The sequence below is a fragment of the Podarcis cretensis genome (genome assembly GCF_951804945.1).
Source record: "Podarcis cretensis genome assembly, chromosome: 9".
Lineage (NCBI taxonomy): Eukaryota > Metazoa > Chordata > Lepidosauria > Squamata > Lacertidae > Podarcis > Podarcis cretensis.
Genome location: NC_137178.1, coordinates 55,210,046 through 55,234,224, shown reverse-complemented (window position 1 = coordinate 55,234,224; position 24,179 = coordinate 55,210,046). Strand labels below are relative to the sequence as shown.

The 24,179-nt window shown below is 46.0% G+C and overlaps 1 protein-coding gene and 1 long non-coding RNA gene across 2 annotated transcripts in view; one reads left to right on the top strand and one right to left on the bottom strand.

Moving 5' to 3' along the window:
- The window catches only part of LOC307223769, a 301,182-nt gene that overhangs the window by 5,275 nt on the left and 271,728 nt on the right, over positions 1-24,179 (bottom strand). The window lies entirely within an intron of this gene.
- USP46 (ubiquitin specific peptidase 46) overlaps positions 14,382-24,179 on the top strand; it is a 31,464-nt gene continuing 21,666 nt past the window's right edge. The window contains exon 1 of the mRNA XM_079990058.1: positions 14,382-15,059. Within this exon, the coding sequence (XP_079846184.1) occupies positions 15,024-15,059 (36 nt within the window). The 5' untranslated portion in view covers positions 14,382-15,023. The remainder of the gene's footprint in view (positions 15,060-24,179) is intronic.

Genomic DNA, 24,179 nt, shown 5'->3' with positions numbered 1-24,179 from the left:
CGTGCACTGCTCTGGTTTGCCAGAAGCGGCTTAGTCATGCTGGCCACATGACCCGGAAGCTGTACGCTGGCTCCCTTGGCCAATAAAGCGAGATGAGCGCCACATCCCCAGTTGGTCACAACTGGACCTAATGGTCAAGGGTCCCTTTACCTTTACCTTACAAATCTAGCATTGTTTCTTTGTTTTTTATTAATCAGCCCATGTTCTGACCCTGCATCTCCTACACAGGAATAAAGCTGCACTTTATCTCACTTAGCATTTTGTGCAACACTGGTACAGTGGTGCCTCGCAAGACGAAATTAATCCGTTCCGCGAGTCTCTTCGTCTAGCGGTTTTTTCGTCTTGCGAAGCAAGCCTATTGACGGCTTAGCGGCTTAGCGCTATTAGTGGCTTAGCGGATAAGCAGATAAGCGGCTTAGCGGCTTAGAAAAAAGTGGGGGGAAAGGGAAAAAAACCCGCAGGAACTCCCAAGACATTTTCATCTTGTGAAGCAAGCCCATAGGAAATTCGTTTTGCAAAGTACCTCTAAAACGGAAAACCCTTTCATCTAGTGGGTTTTCCGTCTTGCAAGGCATTCGTCTTGCGGGGCACCACTGTACAAGTTACTGGCCATAAGCAAGTAGTCTCAAGCAATGATTATCTAGCACCATCAAATTCCATGACACTTAATAAAGAGAACTGCAAAAAACAGGTTGCTGGTAGGCAGTATTTTGAGAGGCCAGAGATGCGTACATGCATATGCAATATGCAGCAAGGGGTTAGGGGCCAATGACTTATTGGAAAAATGGGTGGTACAGAGGAAGGATTTGAAGTAACATCATGCAGGCATCCTTGGATAAGTTACAGACATCAAGGACAGCAAGGAAACATAGGTAGAATTGTTTAGAAGAGAGCTTTGTAAGACAGCACTGGAGGGAAAAGAATCACAGGCAGCGTTGTAATGGAAAATGAGGGCAAAAAGTAGACTGGGGCAAGGCCACTGAGTTTTAAGTAAGGCACTTGGGATGGATGCAAAATAGAATGAAAAGTTAGTGTAAGGGGCTCACTGCAAGCTCTGGGGCCAAGAGACAGATTCAAATGATCTAAAGAAAGGATTGTCATTAATTCTTACCTTCTACCTAAAGGAATATTGCTTCCAGCTTGTTCAGTTACTGAACACTTTGTGGAAGGCCTTGCGGGTAAGATGACAAGGCTTTTGCTTTTACTGGAACATACCTGCAACAGAAGAATTAGTTAATTGGCTACTTTTGTTACTATGGCTTTTGAAGAACACAAAGCTAGCAGCAAATGTTTCAACCTTGTAAAGTCAAGGCAACTGTACCAAATTTTGTCATAACATGTATCAAAAGCCCACTAATCTGAAGAATTGCAACACTGGTTTTTCATCATGTCACTGCTTGTAGACCAAATTAGGGGGAATGCACAATGGGAATACTAATTCAATCGAGATTTATTGCTTTCTTCCCGATGCTAGCAACCAAAAGGTTCTGGGCAGGTGTGTGTTTTAAATTTGACTTCCTGTAGCATTCAAGCAGCATTTTCTGTCAGTTTTTGTAGTTCCAGAGCACTATCCTGACCCTCAAGTTCTACTCTAGAGACTCATACTGCAGAGTGAACATTGTGAGAAGATGCCACAAATGGTTCCTTGTTCCTCAATATCCTCATACAACATATTTTTAGGACCCATCCTATTTTTTATGATTGGAAACTGTTTTAATGCTGTAACCTGCCCTGGAACATTAGGGTGAAGGGTTGGAAGTGAAAGAATATTTATTATTTCTATTGGTCCAGTGTGATGGATGTTTATAGGGTTAACAAAACGTAAGAGAGAAGACATGCTTCTATGTGAGGGGGAAAAGTACTCAAAATATTTTTATGGCAACAAAATTTGCAATTTATTTTTTTTAAAAAAATGTGTTTCTTTTTCAATGCCCAGAAAAATTGTCTGAAGGTATCTGATGTAGTTCCAGCAGCTGTAAGCAGGCCTGGCCGTATATAAAGGCCACTCTGAACGGTTTTTTTTAAATCAAAGTTTTTATTAGTTTTCTACATTATACATATACCATACCAAAAGTTTATCACAAATTATATATTATGGACTTCCTTCAGCTTATCTGCCAATCATCCATAATTAAATTTTAGTTACGCATTTCCTAAATTTAATACTGCCTTTTTATATACCTTCCCAATCTTATTTCACTCTGAACGTTTTTTGGGGAAAAGCAGGGTTTATAAGGCTGTGTGTGCACTGTGCATCTAAAGCACATTTCCTCCCTCAAATAATTTTGGGTACTGCAGCTTTCTAAGGGCTGCTGGGAATTACAACTCTGTAAGGGGTAAACCACAATGCTCAAAACCCCTTGAGTGTGCTTTTAAAGTACAGTACATATGCAGCCCAAGCATAAAATACAAGGGGACATTGCCAGGCTTTCATGCCCAACTCTTAACTTATTTGCACAGCAAAATTAACTCTTGCTGAGCAGTGAAAGACAAGCCATTCAAACGTGGATACTAGTTAGCCCTTTAATATGTTTCATCCTCTTTCGCCTGTATTTCACAGGCTATGAAATCCTGCATTGGGGGGGGAGGGGGGCTGGACTAGATGAGCTTTGGGGAGATCTCCCAACTCTACAATTTAGGCCGGTGACTGAATGCATGGGTTCAACGACACGCTTTTTTATTATTATTAAGTGCTCTTTCTTGAATGAAGCTGGGAAACTTAAGGGGGTGCGGGGCATCTATTTTGGGGCCTGCCACCCACCCACCCACCCCTCCAAACCACGGGCGTCAATCCAGCGCCACAGACAGTTGCACACCGAAACGGCCCTTCCCGGGCCAAGCAGGAGCTCCAACACGTGTCTCTCACGACAGGATCCGGAAGCAGAGGGCGGCAGCCCTGCCCCGGGTTTCAGTGAGAGGGATCCTCTGCCCCCCTGTGTTGACCACCTCAAGCACGGGACGCTTGCGGCGCGCAATGTTTAAGGGGCTCCGCGGGGGGGGGAAGTCCAATTTCAAGGCCAGCTCCACCTCGCCCGCGGCCATGCTTACCTCCAACCTCGGTAGGCCCAGCAGCGCCAAACCACCCCGGTCCACCAGCCCAGCGGCGCAAAGGGCGCAAAAGGGAGGGAAGTGCGCCTTCAGCGGGTTTATATAGCGAGCGGGCAAAGCCGATCGCGCGAGACTTAGGGCCCAGGGCGCGCGCAATGGATGAGAACGGCGCGAGCGGTGGGGGGTGGGGTGGGAAGAGAGAGAATTCGTCCACTCCAGGCAAGCGCCTCTTCTGGCTGCGTCGCTGATTGGTGGAGAGGAGAAGGCACGTGACTTATCTGAATGAGAAGGCGGGATTGGCGAGGGAGGTGGGCTAAGCAATAGGCATAGAATGCTAGAATGCATAGCTGTCAACTTTACCCCTTTCTTGCCAGGAATGCTATTCGGAATAAGGGAATTTCCCTTAAAAAAAGGGAAGAGTTGACAGCTATGTAGAATGGGAGAGGTTGGAAGGGGTCCCTGAGGGTCATCCAGTCCAACCCCCTTTTAATGCAGGGAACTCGGTCAAACAGGACAGGTGGCCATCCAACCACTGTGGAAATGGAAAAGGGAGCAGGCGCTTCTTGCTTGAAGGGGGAAGGGAGATGCTGTCCATTCTCTGCGCATTGCAGGAGGATAAATATTAAGAGACGGTGGCTTGCAGTCGCCCTGCCGTGTAGCCCGCGACTGGTTTCCCCCTCGTGACATTGGGGAGGTGGGGGTTGCAGTTCGCCATCGCTTTGCATTGTGCTATTTGATGCGCAGGTTTGGCCCACGAAATAAGTGGAACTGCAGCGTAACAGTACAAGGTGTTACTTTGTTATGAGCGCCGCCATTTCTAGTTGCAGTTTAGAGCTGCGGGAGAGTTGGGCTCCCGCCTATTGCTCTCTGTTGTGTATCTGGTTTCCGCAAAGGCTGGATCAAGCAGCCTTGCTAGTACAGTACAGTGGTACCTCGGGTTAAGTACTTAATTCATTCCGGAGGTCCGTTCTTAACCTGAAACTGTTCTTAACCTGAAGCACCACTTTAGCTAATGGGGCCTCCTGCTGCCGCAGCGCCGCCGAAGCACAATTTCTGTTCTCATCCTGAAGCAAAGTTCTTAACCTGAAGCACTATTTCTGGGTTAGGGGAGTCTGTAACGTGAAGCGTATGTAACCCGAGGTACCACTGTACTGTATTTCCTTCTTAATCCAACTCTCCCTTTCTAGATCACAGAATCAGAGAGTTAGAAGGGACCCTGAGGATCATCTGTTCCAATGCAGGAATGTGCAGCTGTCCCATATGGGAATTGAACCTCTGACCTTGGCATTATCAGCACCATGCTATTTATAGTAAAAATAAGTGGGTTTTTTTAAAAAATAAAAATGCGAATTATTGGTGTTGCCATTGACATTTGTAGTTCAGTTTGGATTGGTAATGTGGACCACAGAGTTGGCCAGCTACATTTTCAAGGGCACAACCATCCTATCTGAGAGGGGTGGGAATCTAAGGGAGAACAAGTGCCAGATGCAAAGCCCCGCTGTCTAGTTGTGGCCAGAGTAAGCAGGACACCAACAGCGAGACGTTTGCACTTGCCGTGAATCACTTCCATGAATGTGAAGGAAAGGTTCTGGAAGCACAAGTGCCATCTTGCAAATGGGCCAGGCTCTGTCTCCACTGGCAAAGCAGCAAACATGCCAGTTCTTCTTCTTCTTCTTTTTAAAAGCAACTTTAAAAATCATTCTAGATATTTGTGCACAAGGCCCGGCAAGGCCCAGAGAGCATTGCAATAATAAACATGAACACACTTCTATCCTTCATTCAAAATTACCCCATGAACTTTTATGAAGAATACAAGCCATAAATAAAAGCTAGTCAAGCTGCAATTTCAATTTGGAGTCCCTGGCTGCTGCTATTGCATGGATTTATGCTTACCCTATACATGTTGGTCTTATTATACGATGCTGAAAATAGCTCGTAGTATGTCTTCAGCCCACATACTGTCAGTGCACCCCACTATTTGACTTCCACTATGCATATGCCCTGCAATTAACATTTCTAGATTGCCATACACAAATACTGGATGGAAAAAGAGCACATAGAAGCAGTATGTATTTTACAAAGGCAGAAGGACCATTTTGCACTCCTTGTCAACCCTTCAATGATAATGTGCTATTTTTGTTTCTTAAAGGCCACCTTCAAAATGTTGTTACACTCCTCCTCTTCCCCAAATGGTGGGGAATTTGAGGGGTGCAGAAGAGCAATACTGTACCCGGGGGTAGATACATCACTGTGCAAAGGAACTGCCATTGTATCCAATACTAATCCCAAGGACGGAAACACACGGCTAGAAACATCCCAAAACACTGTGAATAGGGCAGACTGCCTACCTGTCACAGTCCCTGGAAATGTTACTAAAACCTACCAATCAGGAATGGTACAGATGGTCCTGGGACCTTTTCCTGGCTCTACACCCCCAACACAGACAACCAGGCAAAGTGTCACAGGAATATTCAAGAGACTTCTGTTGTACTATCTGCTAAGGCAAACACAAATGTATAAGCATGCCCTTAGAATCACTAGTTCAAATCCCTCTATGACAAAAAATATTTTGTTCCCCAACCCCCATGAAAGAGAAACATGCAACTAAAAATAATATTCAGTGGAATATCGCTTCTGAACATGTGAGATTTTAATTTGCTATCAATTCAATTTGCTATCAGTTTAATTGCCCTGAATTTGTCCATGCCCCTTTTTCTAGTTTACTTGGAAAAACAAAAACAGAACAGCAATATGTCTCTTCTATGGTTAATTTATGTTTTATAAATTTTCCAGGAAAGGTGGGAAAATCATATGTTCCTGGGAAGGATTAATATTTTCTGTAGCATTTACCTATTTTAAATGACTCCAGTGCTAGTATAATTTATGACGTCTTCACTGAATGGGTTACCAAATTATTATTAGGTCACAGCTGCAACCTTATTCAAGCTTTTACACCACAGAAGGCAGGAAATTTTTTGAACCAACTAGCAGCTGCAATAAAGACAAATATTATGTACACAAAGAAGGTTAGTCTCATTGGGACTCTCTCTACAAAGGCACTAATTTGCACAGGGAATACAACTTTATGAAATGTAATTAAGTTGCAAGGTAGAGGAAGGAATGGCTATACGATAAAATAATCATATTCCAGGGGTATTTATGGAGAATCGGACCAACTGCAAAAAGCTGCTGTAAATAAAGGTGTTGTTGTTTAGTCGTGTCCGACTCTTTGTGACCCCATGGACCAGAGCACACCAGGCACTTCTGTCTTCCACTGCCTCCCACAGTTTGGTCAAACTCATGCTGGTAGCTTCGAGAACACTATCCAACCATCTTGTCCTCTGTCGTCCCCTTCTCCTTGTGCCCTCCATCTTTCCGAACATCAGGGTCTTTTCCAGGGAGTCTTCTCTTCTCATGAGGTGGCCAAAGTATTGGCGCCTCAGCTTCACGATCTGTCCTTCCAGTGAGCACTCAGGGCTGATTTCCTTAAGAATGGATAGGTTTGATCTTCTTGCAGTCCATGGGACTCTCAAGAGTCTCCTCCAGCACCATAATTCACCATAATTCAAAAGCATCAATTCTTCGGCAATCAGCCTTCTTTATGGTCCAGCTTTCACTTCCATACATCACTATTGGGAAAACCATAGCTTTTACTATACAGACCTTTAGGAATAAAAGCCCCTAACTTGCTATTAGCACAAAGTGTTAACCTGCTTTATGCATTTGGTGATGTCTTGTTCTGGCTGATGAATTTGGCAGGTCTGTGTGAGGCTGCCTACTGTCTAATTCTTAGACAGAAAACGAATCCTTCTGCCGTTCCCTTCTCACTATAGAAAAAACCACTGGTTTCTACCCTCTTAGTTTATGACTGAGAGAACCACTGTGGACCTTCCAGAATGGTCAGAGGTGAACTTGAGTGGGAATGGACAGGAATGCAGTACCATCAAAGTGACGAGCTTAAAAAAAGGAAAAGGACATGTACTCATGATGCTGTCCAAATTCATGAGGGCAATGCTGAATTTCTAAAAGAAAAGGAAAAGAGTGTGATAGAGTTAAGGCTTGCCAGTGTCATTGTCCATCAGCCCATATTTCATTTATGTGACAAACAAAACTATTTTATAGGTGTGGGCAGAAAGTAATGGTATACTCCTATATATAAAAGGTAAAGGGTAAAGGTACCCCTGCCCGTACGGGCCAGTCTTGACAGACTCTGGGGTTGTGCGCCCATCTCACTCAAGAGGCCAGGGGCCAGCGCTGTCCGGAGACACTTCCGGGTCACGTGGCCAGCGTGACATCGCTGCTCTGGCGAGCCAGAGTCGCACACAGAAACGCCGTTTACCTTCCCGCTGGTAAGCGGTCCCTATTTATCTACTTGCACCCGGAGGTGCTTTCGAACTGCTAGGCTGGCAGGCGCTGGGACCGAGCAGCGGGAGCGCACCCCGCCACAGGGATTCGAACCGCCGACCTTTCGATCGGCAAGTCCTAGGCACTGAGGCTTTAACCCACAGCGCCACCTGCGTCCCTACTCCTACATATAGCTGTCAGTAAATCAAAAAGGGGTTTTGATTCTCAATGGTTTCACAAAAGCCACCACAACAAAAAAGACTCCCAATTAAGTTGGTTTTCTTGGCTGATTGTACTTCTTTGTCACTTTCCATTCAGATGAATGCCAAAGCTGCTTACACAAAATAAGCAACAAAAGCAGGGACATAATAGAATATCATCATTAGAACACAAGTTATGTAATATCATTAGCAAATGTATAATATAAAAACAATTATAAATAATTTATAATATATAACAGTAATAAGAAGAAAGAAGCTAAACATTGTTGCATACATTGCCACTGCCACCACTCCTGCTTAATAATCATGCACTTTACTTAGCATACAAGAGGATGCTGATTCAATAGAAGGAGCTGCTATAGAACCAGACTGTAACAAGCACCCAGTTTTTCGACCCCAGTCAAGTGTTAGAATTCCTGCTCCATGATTGCAATCATGGGATTGTTGTCTATCACACGACGGTGTACGTTTTGACTCCACAGAGTGGGAAGTGACAGAGACAGGATGTTTGTGTTACTGTGTTCCATGAAGTGGGATTATTGTACTTTGTTTTTTCTCTTTGCTGTCTGATGCTAGAGAGAGGGGGAGCCATGTTGCAGTGCTCCATGTGTGTTTATATGTAAATAAAGTAGATTAGCCAAAATGCTGAGTTGCTGAGGTCTGTTACGCATGATGCGCAAACTCTGCGGATCCCTAAGTGTGCCTGTGTCGGTTGGTATCAGTTGTTGTGATGTTCGGGCTGAAGAAAGCTTATGAAGCTCCCAAACGAACGGCCAGGAGGGAGAGAACATGCCAGTCGGGCATGTGTCTCTGCCAGGGTCCAACTCAAGTGTAGGGCTGAGCTCCTGACATCAAGTACATGTGCATTCATGGCCAGCAGGCCTGTTTCCTCTCAGGCTGCTGTCCCCCAGACTCAAGCTCTCGCTGAAAGATTGGAATAAATGCTACACCTCCTCCCTTGGGACTCCACAGTCTCACTGAGAACCACCATCCATCCCCCACAAATAGCAGCAGCATGAAACAACAAGCAAAGGCAGTGATAAACTTGTTATGCCCTACTATCAGTTTCTGGTTGTTCTTGTTTCAGATGACCTGCATGAGAAGCTTAATCTCAAGAGTCATGGTCTGAGCACTACGCTGGGCAAAAGATTCCCGCATTGCAGGGGGTTGGCCTAGATGACCCTCGTGGTCCCTTCCAACTCTACAATTCTATGATTCCATGAATGTCTTAACAATTGGCAGCAAGGCACACACCCCATCACTCTTCCCAGCAGTTCTGCCCAACATTAGCCAGGCTAGTAGACCTGCCAGGGAACAGGGTGAGCTGATGGGGTCAGTGTGCTCATGCTGTCTGTTGCTCAGGCTGTTCACTCTTGGATTAATTCTGTGTGCTTTTGGAGGGGTGAGGAAGTTTGTGGCCCATGAATTTTGAGATTCAATTCTACGCATGAGCTTGAAATGTAGATAAGGTGAAGCAATGTTAGCTAGTCCAGGTAGTTGTATGGCTTTGAGGCTCTTTGATGCTTTTTAACATCTTTATGCGCCCCCTTGCCCAGATTATCCGGAGCTTTGGGCTGGGCTGTCACCAATATGCTGATGACACTCAGATCTATCTGCTGATGGATGGCCACACCTACTTGGCCCCGAACACACTGACCAGATGCTTGGAAGCTGTGGCTGGATGGTTTCGTGGGAGCCGATTGAAACTAAATCCTTCAAAGACAGAGGTCCTATGGCTGAGTCGGGATGGCATGGGGATGAGGGACCAACTCCCTTCTCTTGCGGGGGCCCAATTAGTGCCATTGCCTTCTGTTAAGAGTTTGGGTGTAATCCTTGACGCCTCCCTTTCCATGGAGGCGCAAGTTACAGCAACAGCCAAAGCGACATTTTTCCACCTTCGTCGCATCAAGCAGTTGGTCCCCTTACCTTTCCCGCCCTGACCTGGCCACAGTGATCAATGCGACGGTCATCTCCAGGCTTGACTACTGTAATTCGCTCTACGTGGGGCTGCCCTTGAAGCTGTCCCAGAAACTCCACCGGGTGCAGAATGCTGCAGCGAGGCTCCTCACGGGGTCTCTGCCATGGGAACATATTCACCCAGTGCTTTTCAAGCTGCACTGGCTCCCGGTGGAGTACAGGGTCAGATTTAAGGTGCTGCTTTTGACCTTTAAAGCCCTTCACAGCCTAGGACCCTCGTATCTACGGGACCGCCTCTCCTGGTATACCCCGCGGAGAGCCTCAAGGTCCATAAATAGCAACACCCTAGTGGTCCCGGGCCCTAAGGAAGTTAGATTGGCTTCAACCAGAGCCAGGGCCTTTTCAACTCTGGCTCCGGTCTGGTGGAACGCTCTGCCTCATGAGACCAGGGCCCTGCAGGATCTGATTTCTTTCTGCAGGGCCTGTAAGACAGAGTTGTTCCACCTGGCCTTTGGCTTGCAGCCAATTTGATTCCCTCCCTCCCTCTCTTTCTTTTTTCTTTTCCTTCTCCTCCTGCGATGAGGCTACATTTTAATATTTTAATGTTTCAATATTTTAATGCTGTATTTTATTTTTGTTTTTAAGTTGTAATCATTCAACTTGTTTTTATTATTGCTTGTAAGCCGCTCTGAGCCCGGCCTTGGCTGGGGAGGGCGAGGTATAAATAAAAATTATTATTATTATTATTATTATTATTATTATTATTAATACAACCACCCACAGCAAAATGGATATTTTCTGATAACATTTTGGTTGAGAGCATTTGGAGGCAAATGAGCAGCAGGCTGTGAAAAGGAAATGCAAGGGTGGGTGTTCTTTTGACCTTTCAATAAAAATTATATAAGCACAGTTGTGTTATAAATAGTTCGTTTTGTCTTACCAGAGAAAGGAAACACAAGGCTGTTTTGTTTGTTATGAAGGGATACAATGAGAACAATTGCTCAGTGTTCTTATCCTCCTGATACTATTTTGAAGAATAAAATTTCTTGCTTTCCTAGCATTTCTTTGTCAACCATTAAAAAAGAAAACACGTCTTTGTGATATGCACCCTGCCAACATTGCACTTATTTGTTACTAGTTTTCAGAGGGGCAGCTGTATTTGACACAATCTCACAGCATCTTAAAAGACCAACAAACTTATTGTGGCGTGAGCTGAGCCTCCCCCCACTTTTAAAAAACAAAACAACTTAGCATCAGTGGTAGTTAAACCAGAGTTTACAGTTAGTTCCTCAAGAAAAATTGAAAAAAGACATGCCACCATTCAGCAAACAAGATTGTGAGGTGATGCATTTGTAATAATGCAAACATCCTGGCATTGCTAAGCTGATGAACACCTATATTGGAATAAAACAAATCTGTTATCTTTATTAACCCCCCAAGTGATCAGATTGGATTTTTCTCTTGATAAGTTGTGATTTGGTGGTTTCATGCTGGTATTTCCTTTGTTTGAGAATCACCCCTTTTAAGGTCAGCAACAGAGTGTCTGAGAGACTGAAATACTCTTCTACTAGCTTCTGAATCTTTAAAAAAAAAATGTTATTTTTTTGAAGGGCAAGTATATACATTGCATGACAAAATAAAATCAATTCTAATTTTATTAACGTGAACTAATATTTTAAACTGGCCTCCAGTTATGCCTTTGGGCAGGAATGGATCACTAGTAAAACTGCCCTATGCTGGAACACAAACAAAATACGCTGGATTTACAGCAGATTACTGATGCTAGTTCGCACTGAGTGGTGGATCCTTATGCTGGCTAGGGGAGCAGAATGGGTGGAGTAGGGAGTTTGGTGAGAGAGAAGCAGAACATAGTCAGAAACTCACACCAGGGTGATGCTCTACAACAGGCTTCCTCAACCTCGGCCCTCCAGATGTTTTGAGACTACAATTCCCAGCATCCCTGACCACTGGTCCTGCTAGCTAGGGATCGTGGGAGTTGTAGGCCAAAAACATCTGGAGGGCCGAGGTTGAGGAAGCCTGCTCTACAAGCAAAATTGGTCACACAGCTGGGGTGGGGCACACAATGGAAGACCCTAGATGCCACTTACAGTAGAATACAGTATTTAAAAAAGGGATTGGGAACCAGATTGTTGGTGCACTGCAACTCCCATAAGGTAAAGGTAAAGGGATCCAGTCATTAGGTCCAGTCATGGCCGACTCTGGGGTTGTGGCGCTCATCTTGCTTTATTGGCCGAGGGAGCCGGTGTACAGCTTCCAGGTCATGTGGCCAGCATGACTAAGAGGCTTCTGGCGCACCAGAGCAGCGCACGGATACGCCATTTACCTTCCCACCGGAGCGGTACCTATTTATCTACTTGCACTTTGACGTGCTTTCGAACTGCTAGGTTGGCAGGAGCAGGGATCGAGCAACGGGAGCTCACCCCGTTGCGGGGATTCGAACCGCCGACCTTCTGATCGGCAAGCCCTAGACTCTGTGGTTTAACCCACAGCGCCACCATACTGCTTAGTAATTGACCATACTGGCTGAGACTAATCCAGTAAACAGCTGTAACTTGAAAGCGGGCTGAAAGGAAAAGCCTTGGTGTAGCAGCTGCCTGTTTAGCAGAAGTGCAGATCACCTAGCTGAGTTGCAGCCCCATCCCCATTCCCCTTGGGGCATGTTCCAATAAATTTAGTGGAACTTGCTTCCAAATAATCATATGTGGAATTGCGCTGCACAATTGCTGTTCTGTGTACATTTAATGAACTGAGATAGCTCAGTCGGTAGTTTGTGAGACTCTTAATCTCTACAGTTCTATGAACTGAGCTCAGTGGAGCTGACTTCTGGGCAAACTTGCCTAAGATCACACATATGGCTGTTCATCATTCAAGAACTGCAACAACAAGCAATGAATGGTAAGGGATGAATCAGCCAGAACACATCACAGGGCATTGCTTCAAGCACAACACTCTCAAGACAAAGGCACTTTGCAGAATCAGCTGCACTAGGCCCACTTTGCAAACTCCTGTCCATCCATGAGTATAGCCAGGGGGTGCAGGGGCGCAGCTGCCCTCCCATCAAGTAAATAATAAAAAAACTTACCTAACCAATTGCATTACAGATAACTCGGTTCTGCCCCCCCAATAAATCATGCATATCACATTACACTTGGGGAGTTGCAAGAGAATGCATGAGTTGTCTCCAGTGATAAATGTTTGTGTTGGGGTGATATTATGTCTCCTGCTGCTGGGTTTGCCCCACCAGAGCAAGGCAGTTGCCTCAGATGGCAGAGGCCAGGGGCAAGGAAGGGGAGGTGAGATGCTGCAGACAGAGCTTTGCGCATCATGTAGTGTGCCCTGTGTGTCTTAAACTTGGAGGCTATTGACCAGTTTCCAGTGTTAAAAGTCGGTAAGATCAGTTATATATATATATATATATATATATATATATATATATATATATAAAGGTGCCAGTACTCACCTTGAAGACCTTACATCAGGCACCGCCAAACTCTGCCCTCCAGATGTTTTGGGACTACATTTCCCATCATCCCTGATCACTGGTCCTGTTAGCTAGGGATGATGGGAGTTGTAGTCCAAAAACATCTGGAGGGCTGAGTTTGGGGATGCCTGCCTTACAGTAAGTGTCATACAGTGGTACCTCTGGTTACATACTTAATTCATTCTGGAGGTCCGTTCTTAACCTGAAGCACTGCTTTAGCTAATGGGGCCTCCTGCTGCTGCCGTGCCACCAGTGCATGATTTCTATTCTCATTCTGAAGCAAAGTTCTTAACCCGAGGTACTATTTCTGGGTTAGCGGAGTCTGTAACCTAAAGCGTATGTAACCCGAGGTACCACTGAAATATTACCTCAGGTTAAGAACTTTGCTTCAGGATGAGAACAGAAATTGCATGGCAGCAGCAGGAGGCCCCATTAGCTAAAGTGGTGCTTCAGGTTAAGAACAGTTTCAGGTGAAGAACAGACCTCCGGAACGAATTAAGTACGTAACCAGAGGTACCACTGTACTTTTTAACATTTGGAGGGAGGAAAGGTGCTGATCCTGTGAACCCTTGAGTACCCCCCCCCCCAAAGAGCACTGGGTAAGATTCAACTCTCAGGCTGCAAACATGACATTTTATATGCCATTCTTTAAGAAGGAGGGTGCTATTTTACTCATGTCTTGCTTGTGGGTTCTGGGAACAGAATGCTGCCCAAGAACCAGCAGGCCATCCTTTGCATTTTTAAAAACGCGCTGGGCACCTCTCCTCCTGCGTGGCCTTGGTTATATATGTCTCTTGATATTGGTGGTGGAAGAGCAGAATCAGTAACATTTCCCCCTTGTCCTTGTCAGCGAGGGAGATGATGTTTCTTTCTCCAGAAGCAAACGTCTGCTTTACAAGACATGCACACATGCCTCACTGGGTCCCTCTCTGCACTTGATCACTGCACAGTTGACTGGCTGCACCAAGGATGTGAGAACTGATTCGCCTGGAAAGCAATTGCATCCCAGGCGGCGCGAGGGATGCGCAGCTTCCAGCGGAGAGGAAATATCCTCTCCCAGGCTTGGAAACGGCGACGTTTCCCCACGCGCGCGTGCATCAAGTGTTCCCTATCACTTGATGCACGCGTGTGCTCAAGTGTCGCCCTTCTGAGTGCTGCTCCTGCAGGATCTGAAGCCGGCATCTTGCCCTGGCGTCCTAAAACGTGGAAAAAAGAGGCGAGACCCCTGACTCTTTGATGGTGGGGATGGGAGAAACACCCAACGCCTTGGTGCCCCTTTGACCCGTAGCTGGCGGAACCCGCCTCCCGCCTCTCTGGCATTGGCTGCTCGGCGCGCCCCCTTCCCGGGGCGGTTGGCTGGTGGCGACGCCACTCACCCAGCCCTGACCTCCCCTTCCCCGGCCGCTGTCAAAGGTGACCACCGGGCGCTGCGTTGCAATGGAGAGAAGGGAAGAGGCGCAACAGCACCCGCTGCGGGGGAAGGAGGCGGAGGAGGAGGAAGAGGAGGAGGAGGAGGAGGAGGAGGAAGGAAAGCGGGGGGATTGAGATCGCGCCTGTCCCAGCTGCTGGAAACCAGCGCCGCTGATCCGCGCTCGCCTGGTGGCGGCTGCGCGCCCACGAGAGAAGCCGATCGCCCCCAGAAATGCCGCGCTGCTGCTGCTGCTGCTGAGAGAGAGACCCCGGCCACCCCCAGCGGCTCCTGGACGGGTCTGGGAGCGGCGGAATTAGCCGGCAGAGCAGGGAAAGGGGGTGGGTGGGTGCCCTCTGCCTCCGATCCTGCAGAGCCCCGAGGCGGAGCAGCCGATCTCTCTCCCCCTCCCCTCCCCCTCCCCCCCGCCTCGGCAGAGCTTCCGTTTCTCTCCACTCCCCCCCCCCCCCGCCGCCGCCTCTCCCTGCTCCTCCCGGCCTCTTCCCGATCCTCCCCAGCCATGACCATTCCGGTTTTCACCTCATAAAGATGGCGGTGCGGGATCACTGCAACCTTTAGACTCATGACTGTCAGAAACATCGCCTCCATTTGTAATATGGTGAGTATTACTTGCTCGGCCTGGCTGGGGGCGGGAGGGGCGCACGGGGCGGGGGAGAGAGCCGCACAATCCTCCCCCGCACCCACTAAACACACACACACACACACACACTCACACTCTTCCGCCTCCCCACCCCCTACAACCCACCCAGTTATGGGGAGATCGGAATCCACAGAAAGGGGCGTGCAGAGAGGGCAAGGCTTCACCCCCCCCACCGCCCCGAATTGGTTGCCAGAGTTTCAGGCTTGCAATCCTGGGCCACACTGAACTTGGAAGTAAAAGGCCCACTGCAGCCCAGTAGGACTTGCTCCCGAGTAATCCCTTCCCAGGATCGGGGCCATTTTGGAAGGAGGAGCTGCGGAAGTCTGGAAATGCAGGCGATCTCTCTGTTGATCCGGTGGGCGGGGTGCTGGAGGTGGCGTCCTTGAAAGTTTGCACAGTGTTGCTTTTTTTTTGCACAGGAGAATACCGGGTGTACAGTGCTAGGTGCGGATGAGCCAGGGATCTGAATAACTGGGTTTTGGAAACAAGGGAGGAATTGTTTTTTTCAGCGTGCAAACATGTTGGGCAGGTTCAAACATGAACATGTGATTTCCGTCTGGGCAGTGCTGGTCTCTCAAGGAAGCATGTGCTCCAAAAGGAACTGGTCCAAATAAGAGTTGTTTAAGCTTCTGTGCATAAGCCGAGCTAAGAGATGTGGCCTTCAACCTGCCTCTCTTTTGAGTGAAATGAATAAATCAGGAGTTAGATGCAGAGCTTTGATCAGTTTTGCTCTTCTTCGCTTAGAAATTTAGTTAACCAGGAGGTTTTTGCATTCAACTTATTGACCGAATGTGTCAACATTTTCCAAACATATTTCTCCTTTGTAAATTGGAAGCTAGGTGATAAAAAAGTGTTATTTATCTGAAGGGTGGAGGAGAGACAATGCAAACTAGTTGCTGGAAAACTTGTATAGTAGTAGCTCTTTAATGAATTGCAATATTTTGCAGGGTGTGGGCAAGTCCCCTCCCTGCAAAGGGTGAAAAGTCACTAGGTCCAGTGAGTCATCTCCTTGTGTGTCTGTAGGTAACAGATTGTGTGAAAAACAACTACCTAGATCTTACTTGCTGTACCAGTGTGTACATGCTTAGACTGGAGGGCATCAATAGCTAGGGAAAGAGTTAGTGGTAAAAACCACTCCTTAAGAAACCCTCCCTGCTCTCAGAAAATATAAGTAACTACCTACCGTCAGTTGCTAATCCCCCCTTCTTGGGCAAGGTTCTTGAGCAGGTGGTCACAGATGAGATCCAGGCACTCTTGGAGGAAACCGATTTTCTAGATTCATTTCTGTTGGGACTTAGGCCCGGTTTTGGCACTGAAACTGCTTTGGTCGCCCTGTATGATGAGCTCTTGTCAGGAGAGAGAGACAGGAGAAATGTGTCCTTGTTAATTCTCCTTGACCTCTTACTGGCTTTCAGTACCATTGCCCATGCTTTCCTTCTGGAGTTTGAGTGGGTGGCACCCCTTTGCAGTGGTTCCAGTCCCACTTGGATGGCTGTTTCCAGAGGTTGATGCTTGGGGAACGTTCTTCGGCCCTGTGGAACCCTCATTGTGTGGTTCCTCCGGGCCAGTGCTGTTTTGCTACAAAAAGAGGTGCCAGAACTCACCATGAATACTTCCCTTGTTCTCTTATAATGGCAATGACACTCAACTGAGAGATGCCGGAACTGAATTCTAGTGAGTTCTGGGCCAAAAAAAAGCTCTGCTCAATTTATCCGCTATCAACATGAGACCTCTGAGTGGGGTTATCTGGAGTTTTGGAGCACATGGTCAGCAATCTGCTGATGACACACAGATCTACTTCTCCTTTACATCTACAGCTATGGCATGGATGTGTTGGAACATTGCCTTGCCTCGGTAATGGACTGGATGAGAGCCAACTGAGGCACTGTTAGTGGGCGATTCCCATGACTGCATGAATGGGAGGTTGCCTGCTATTGATGGGGTTACACTCTCTGAAGGAGTGGGTGCATAGTTTGGGGGTCCTCCTGGATCCTTTGCTGTTGCTTGAGGCTCAGGCGGCCTCAGTGGCGTGGAGTGCCTTCCATCAACTTTGGCTGGTGGCCCAGCTGTGCCCCTGTCTGGACAGGGATAGCCTAACCTCAGTCGTCTATGCTCTGATAACCTCTAGGTTAGATTACTGCAATGTGTTAGATGTGGGGCTGCCTCTGAAGATGGTTCGGAAACTTCACCTGGTGCAGAATTCGGCAGCCAGGTTGCTCACCGAAGCAAGATGGTGTGTGAATATTACACCAATCCTGGCCCGACTACACTGGCTGTCAGTTAGTTTCCAGGCCCAATTCACAGTGTTGGTTTTGACTGATACAGCCTTGAACTGCTCAAGGACCACCTCCTCATTTGTGGAATGCTCTCCCCTGGGACGTTCATTTGGCACCTTTATTATACATCTTTAGGCACCAGGCAAAAATGTTCCTCTTCAACCACGCCTTTGGCTGATGAACAGTCTATGGCCTTTAAAATATGTTGGGGTTGTTATGGGTTGGTTTTGTTCTTGTACTTATTATGTACTTTATGGTTTTATTCTGTATTTTTTTGCTGTGAACTGCCATGGGATCTTTGGTATATATAATAATAATATCATATGAGAGCACATCACAAAATATGATGGACCAGCCTTGTGGTCAGAACACATGCTTATAACAGGAAGTCCTCAAGCTGATTCCTTCATTGCTTGCTCACTGAAGTCAAAAGGGGTTCTGAAAATGTGGGCCTTGGAGCAGCCTGTATTTCATTTCTGCTTTGGTTTCTTCCTTTTGTGACAGAACTTGTGTGTGCTGTTAAGCAGTAAGCTTGTCTGGTTTCCTTGCCTTTAATTTGGAAGATACTCAAGATGCAGTAGTAGGACAGGTTCTGAGACTCGCACAACACACACACACACACACACACACACACACACACCACTTGCCTAGAAGGACCAATTTACTTTCTTATTTTGACAGTTAAGTGACTCACGGTTGCATAAACATATACCAAAAAAATGTGATTTGGGAAATAGAACGACGATAATAAACGTTCTGCCCTTCTCCTTAGTGGCCAAAATCTACCTTTCAACAACAGAGGCTTGCAGCACCTCCAAGACTAAAAGTACTCCAAAGTTAATTCCTAAAGCTGAAATCCTATATACCGTAAGCTTGCTTGGGATAAGTCCCACTGTACTCAATAACCCTTTCCCTTCGAGTAGACATGTATAGGATTTCATTGTAACATATTTATTAGAGCATTACAGTTCATGTACTAGCTAGAGTCTGCATTACCAGATACATGAAGTGTTATCCTCAGTTGACTGGTGTTGTGTGTGTGTGTTATTGTTGACATTTTATTATATTACCCTCCTTTCATCTGAAGGTTCCAGGGTGGATTACAGCATATGAAAATACAATAAAATTAAAATAGCAATAAACATCAACAAGCTCGCCCTTAAAAGGGTAATTCCATACATGTATAAATATATATAGAGAAAATTTGTAAACTTATGTGTCCAAATGGCCAAAAAAAATAAATAAAAAAAAAAATGCAGTTTGTGACAATTCTGTGTAAAGCTGTAGGTAAGCAAAGTGATCTTTGCAACAACAGTAATTGGTGCTGTGATCTAAACCACAGAGCCTAGGGCTTGCCGATCAGAAGGTTAGCGGTTAGAATCCCCACAACGGGGTGAGCTCCCGTTGCTCAGTCCCAGCTCCTGCCAACCTAACAGTTCAAAAGCACATCAAAGTGCAAGTAGATAAATAGGTACCGCTCCAGCTGGAAGGTAAATGGCGTTTCCGTGCGCTGCTCTGGTTTGCCAAAAGCGGCTTAGTCATGCTGGCCGCATGATCCAGAAGCTGTCTGCGGACAAACGCCGCCTTGGCCTATAGAGAGAGATGAGCGCCGCAACCCCAGAGTCGTCCGCAACTGGACTTAACGGTCAGGGGTCCCTTTACCTTTTCACATAGCAATGTGGGTTGAATCCACGTGGCCCCTTCCAACTCTACAATTCTGAGCAGGGGCTCTGTCTACTGAAGTGTGTGAGAAACTGCTTGGGGATATGCAAGCTTTTTATCCAGTACCTAGTCCTGAAATGGGTTTTGGGTATGTTTCACAGCCTATCCCTGAGCGTAGCCAGGACTTTTTTGTGGGGCAGGCAGATCCCACATGATTTGCCAGTGAGTTAAGTATTTCTATTGTTTTACTTGAATTGGAGGGGGCAGCTGCCCCCTGTGCCCCCCATGGCTACGCCCATGAGCCCATCTGCATGTTCAGCAAATGTCCACAGTGCAGCCTTCCTAGAGCTGTAAAATGCGTCTGGAGAATTACATGTTTGAATGATTTCCCCCATTTAACCATTCTTTTCTGTGTTTGTGAAAAGGCAGTCAGCATAACATGGGTGGTTTTTTTTTTTTTTGCTTCCCTTCATGTGCCGTTTGATGATTCTGTAGTTGGAAGAGCAATAACAGAGACTCCTTTCTTCCTTTGAAGCGGTAGGAAGCTGCCTTGAAACAGTAGGGGGGCACAGAGAAATTCCTCACAGTGCAAAAACATTCTTGGGATTTCTTTGTTGGGGGCAAACAAAAATCAGGCCTGCCTGTTTGGGTCCCATGGAAGCTCTTGTCCCCCCATCCTCACTTTCAGCCTCAATTACAAAAAGCTCCATGGCTCTACTGCCCCCCTGCCACAAACAAAGCAAAACAACAACAACAACATCCCAGACATGAGAGAAGGCTTTGCTACTGCTCTGCGTGTGTCGCAACAGAACAATGGGCTTTGATGAGTTGGAACAGAGACTAAATGGGGCAGAGCGATGGCTTTTATATTTGTACAGTATGCCACATCCCTCACTGCCCTCCATCCAGACAAGCAATAGGATTTCTCAGAGTTCAGGGACATATTCCAGACAGGCAGAAGCACTGAAGGAAGACTGGTGCAGGGCTTGATTCAAGAGGATTTGTGGCCTGGAGAAAGTCCCAAGGATCTGTGTTTTCTCCATCCCTGGGATAAAAATTAAAATAAAATTATATAAAAAACAAAAATAATGCCGGGAGCCAAATCTGACTGCTGGGACTTTTGATTGCCTGTTTAGGGCAGCAAAATGTTTAGTCAAAATGTTTGCTTCATTAATTTGTATTTAAGGAGAGGTAGGGAAATTGGCTTTGACTGTGGCATTTGAAACTGGAGTGTACTGTTTTTGTTCCTATGTTTCGTATTTTTGTGTTTGTATATTGCAAACCACCCTGTGATTGTTGGAGGAAGGGCGGTATGGAAATTTAATAAATAAAAATATTAAGAATAAAAGGAAGTATCCAAGTACAATATCTGAAGCCATTCCTCAGAACATATTTCTGTTTTAGTTTACGGTATATCCCTCCTTATTTTCAGGTTCTTGCAAGAGCAGCTAGATTCAGTCACTATCTTCCCTCCTTGCGGTGAGCCTGCATGTCCCTTGCTGATGATGTCGTATGCGCCGTTCATCAGTGGTGGACAATGGAGCCTTCCTATAACATAATGCACCTCTCAGCCTGTGGGGTCTTGACCTTCCTGGGGTCACTTGCAAGGCTGTTTGAGAGTCATGAGCACTATTCACTCCTCTTTCTTGCCAATATTTTGTTGAAATGAGTTTTCTCAGTTGCCTTCATTGCCAGAAACAGCCGTACAGAGAACTGTGCTGAGGTCCCCAGGCATACCCAGCTTAAAAGCTTGAGAATTCCTGGAATAAGCGACACTATTTAAGAAACCATGTTTTGACTGGGAGGAAAAAATCCTGGACTCTCCTATTGATTTTTGTTTTGTTTCACTTGGAAACATTATGTTATCATGTGCACCTGAAATGAATACTGTAAATTGAGAATTAACGCTGGGGAATTAGACATATCGAATTTGGTTTGTCAGAGCAACCAGAAGGTTCCTTGTTTAGTTACCATTGGTTGCCTGAAGATGATCATTTTTACAAGAGCGAATCCTCATGATGGAGAGCATTTAGACCACTCCTGAAATGGCAGAATTTATTCGGACTCTTGTGGGGATATAAGGATGAAGCTTGTAATTCCGACAAGTAAATAAATAAATCTATTTTCCAGCATATTAAGTAGAAAGGAGGTCTGCCACCACCAAAAAGAAAGGATCCTTCATGTCAAGGATATTGGGGCTCATCCAGAGTTTCTTTCGCACCATGCTTTCCAGGCACAGGTCTGTGAGAGCTTCGTGTCTGAGCAGTTTTGTTGTCTCTGGGAAAACCTGTCTTTTACTGCTGAATCACAGCAAATGGCAATTCACAGAAAACCTGGTTGTTGTTTGCTCTGATTCAGCAGTAAAATATGGGTTTTCCCAGAGAAAGTGCCAACACACACACACACACGGCTCAGAAATGCAACTTTAAAGCCTAGACTTGCAACCTGAGTCAAAGCAACAGCATTTTGTGCCTGGGCTCAGAACTAGATGGATCATTACAAAATTAGATGGCAAGGTCGTGAGGGCTTTGGGGATTTTTTAAAATACAAAGCTGAAAGGCTAAAAAAAGAAAGAGAGAAAAAATTGTTCCTCCTGTGACCCAGGGACATGTCAATTTATCCACCAACTAGGAAACCCAACAGCACATAGGACTCACAGTGTTGCACTAACTGGAAAGAGGAAGGATGCACAACAGGAGTTTTGGGATGTGATGCAGCAGCAAAGTAGGGAGAGCCAGGCTAAGATGTGCATAATATATGGGGAGGCCTCTGGTCTCATTGCATGCACCAAGATGTCACCAGATGGGTAAAGGAGTCAGGGAAGGCCTGAGCCATTTAAATTCATTCTAGGTTCCTTTGGGAGTCCAGATTTTGAAATAGTTGGGAAAAGAAAAAGGACGAAGATAGGCCTCTCCCAAATACAGCAGCCAGACCTGGTGTTTGGTGCCAGCTTTAGAAATACTCAAGTCATCAAACTTAGTTGTATTTACCGTATTTTTCGCTCTATAAGCCACACCAGACCATAAGACGCACCTAGTTTTTGGAGTAGGAAACCAAGGAAAAAATATATTCTGAATCTCAGAAGCCAGAACAGCAAGAGGGATCGCTGCGCAGTGAAAGCACCGATCCCTCTTGCTGTTCTGGCTTCTGGGATAGCTGCGCAGCCTGCATTCGCTCCATAAGACGCACACATTTCCCCTTACTTTTTAGGAGGGAAAAAGTGAGTCTTATAGAGCAAAAAATACGGTACATTTGATATCTTTGAATCCTGTGGCTAGGTCAAGTGATAACTCCATGAAAATGTTTCCAGCTTGAGGAAGAGTTAGCATGCTAGCGCTCTGACCAGCATGCTATGGAAATTGGCCACATTGAGGGTGTGGCAAAGTTCAATTTTACTTTTGTACGTTTGGTGTAGTTCCATTTATATGGGCTCCTTGAGAATGCTAGAAGAACAGCGACTGGTTTTGGCAGAGAGGTTTGTTATGTTGAAGGAGGATTTCAACAGTGTCACTTCCATCTCACAGCCTGACGGGAGTTCTGCTCCCTCTTTTTATCTGTGGTCCTTCGGTGATCCTTGATGAGTTTCACTCTTTCATTGGTGCTGTTCCTCTTTTTATATCTTGCTGTGTTGCTAGCTGCTCCCCTTTCCAGTGCCCTGGTTTTGCTTGTCTCATTGTTGCTGGTTGTGGGACTCCAGCCACTAAGGAATTGCTTCTTGTGACAAGTATTCTGGTTTCGCCAGATAGATGGGGCTAGCCCTGACTTTCCAAAACAATATCAGTGATATGTGGGGCAGCAGCTGGAGCAATAGATTTTCTGTGCGTGATGTGTTTGTTCACATTCTCAAAGGCTGGATATACACTGATTTGAAAAACAACAACGCTACCCCCCCCATAATATAGCTCTCAATGCAATTTCTCTACCGCACCCTCTTTTATAACACATTTTAATGTTTTAATTGACCAGTGTAGATTAGTCCAAACTCACATAAGCTTTGTCTGCAAACTTTCCAGAAGGAAAACCAATAAGCAGTTAGGTGGCAATTGTGGAATCTCTTTCCACGGTTTCTAGTCATGATGGAGGACATGGTTCTGTCCCTGCTCATTCTATGTGCAGAAACTGATCAGTCTGACAATTGAATTTTAGGGTGTGCTGTTGGCATCCATCTGTCTTGAGAGACAATGTGTAGACACCATCCATTTATCCTGGAAACTGTAGTTCACCCCTCAGGGATCTGTAATTCCTAGTACCCTTAAACTACAGTTCCTAGGAAGTTTCTTTGTGGGTAGGGAGCATTTTAAATGTATGGTGTGCATGCAGTCTAAGTTTGATAAAAGCAATGCGCCAATGTCTTCCACTGCACCTGAGGACGGTAGGTGAGCTTAGGGGACAAAGGGCAGGCCTGCTCTACCTTCCAAAATCCTATCACTGTCCTCTGCCTTCCAGAATCTGCCACCTGAGGCAGCCACCTTATTCTGCCTAATGGTAGGGTTGGCCCTGCATGATAGTTATATGGAACCTTTGAGTTTGGAGGCTGCATGCCACTGGATACCAGCTGATGGGAACAACTGGGAGCAACAGTGGGAGAGAGCTATTGCCCTTTTGGCCACTGTGGGATTCTGGACTAGATGTGCTTTTTGGGGTTGGACTAGATTACCCTCGGGGTCCCGTCCAACTCTGCAATTCTATGATCCCGCAGGGCTTTTCTGATGTTCTTGTGATGTGTTGTCACTTTCCCCCCAAATCCTCTGCAGCACATTTCTCTGCATCACTCATAATCTTCCAGTTCAGCAGCTTCAGACTCTTTAAGTTAAGCGGTTGCTGCAGTTCAGCTGCAGAGGGAGAGAAAGAGAGAGAGGGAGAGAGAAAAGGAAAGGAAAGAGAGTGATTGCTGCCATATATAATCTTCTCCACCTGCAGTAATCTGGCTTTTCTTCCCACACTTCATTCCTCCCTGGAATTCTGAACAATAGCTAAAATTATCTGTTTTGAGTTTGGTGCCAAATTTCAACATGTCATAATAGCTCCTGATGCTGTCGCACAGATTATAGCAACTTGAGATGCCAATTTGTTTCCAATGCTTGTCAATCCCTGCAATGAGAATCTGTGACTTGAATAAATCCCTCCAATGATTGTGATT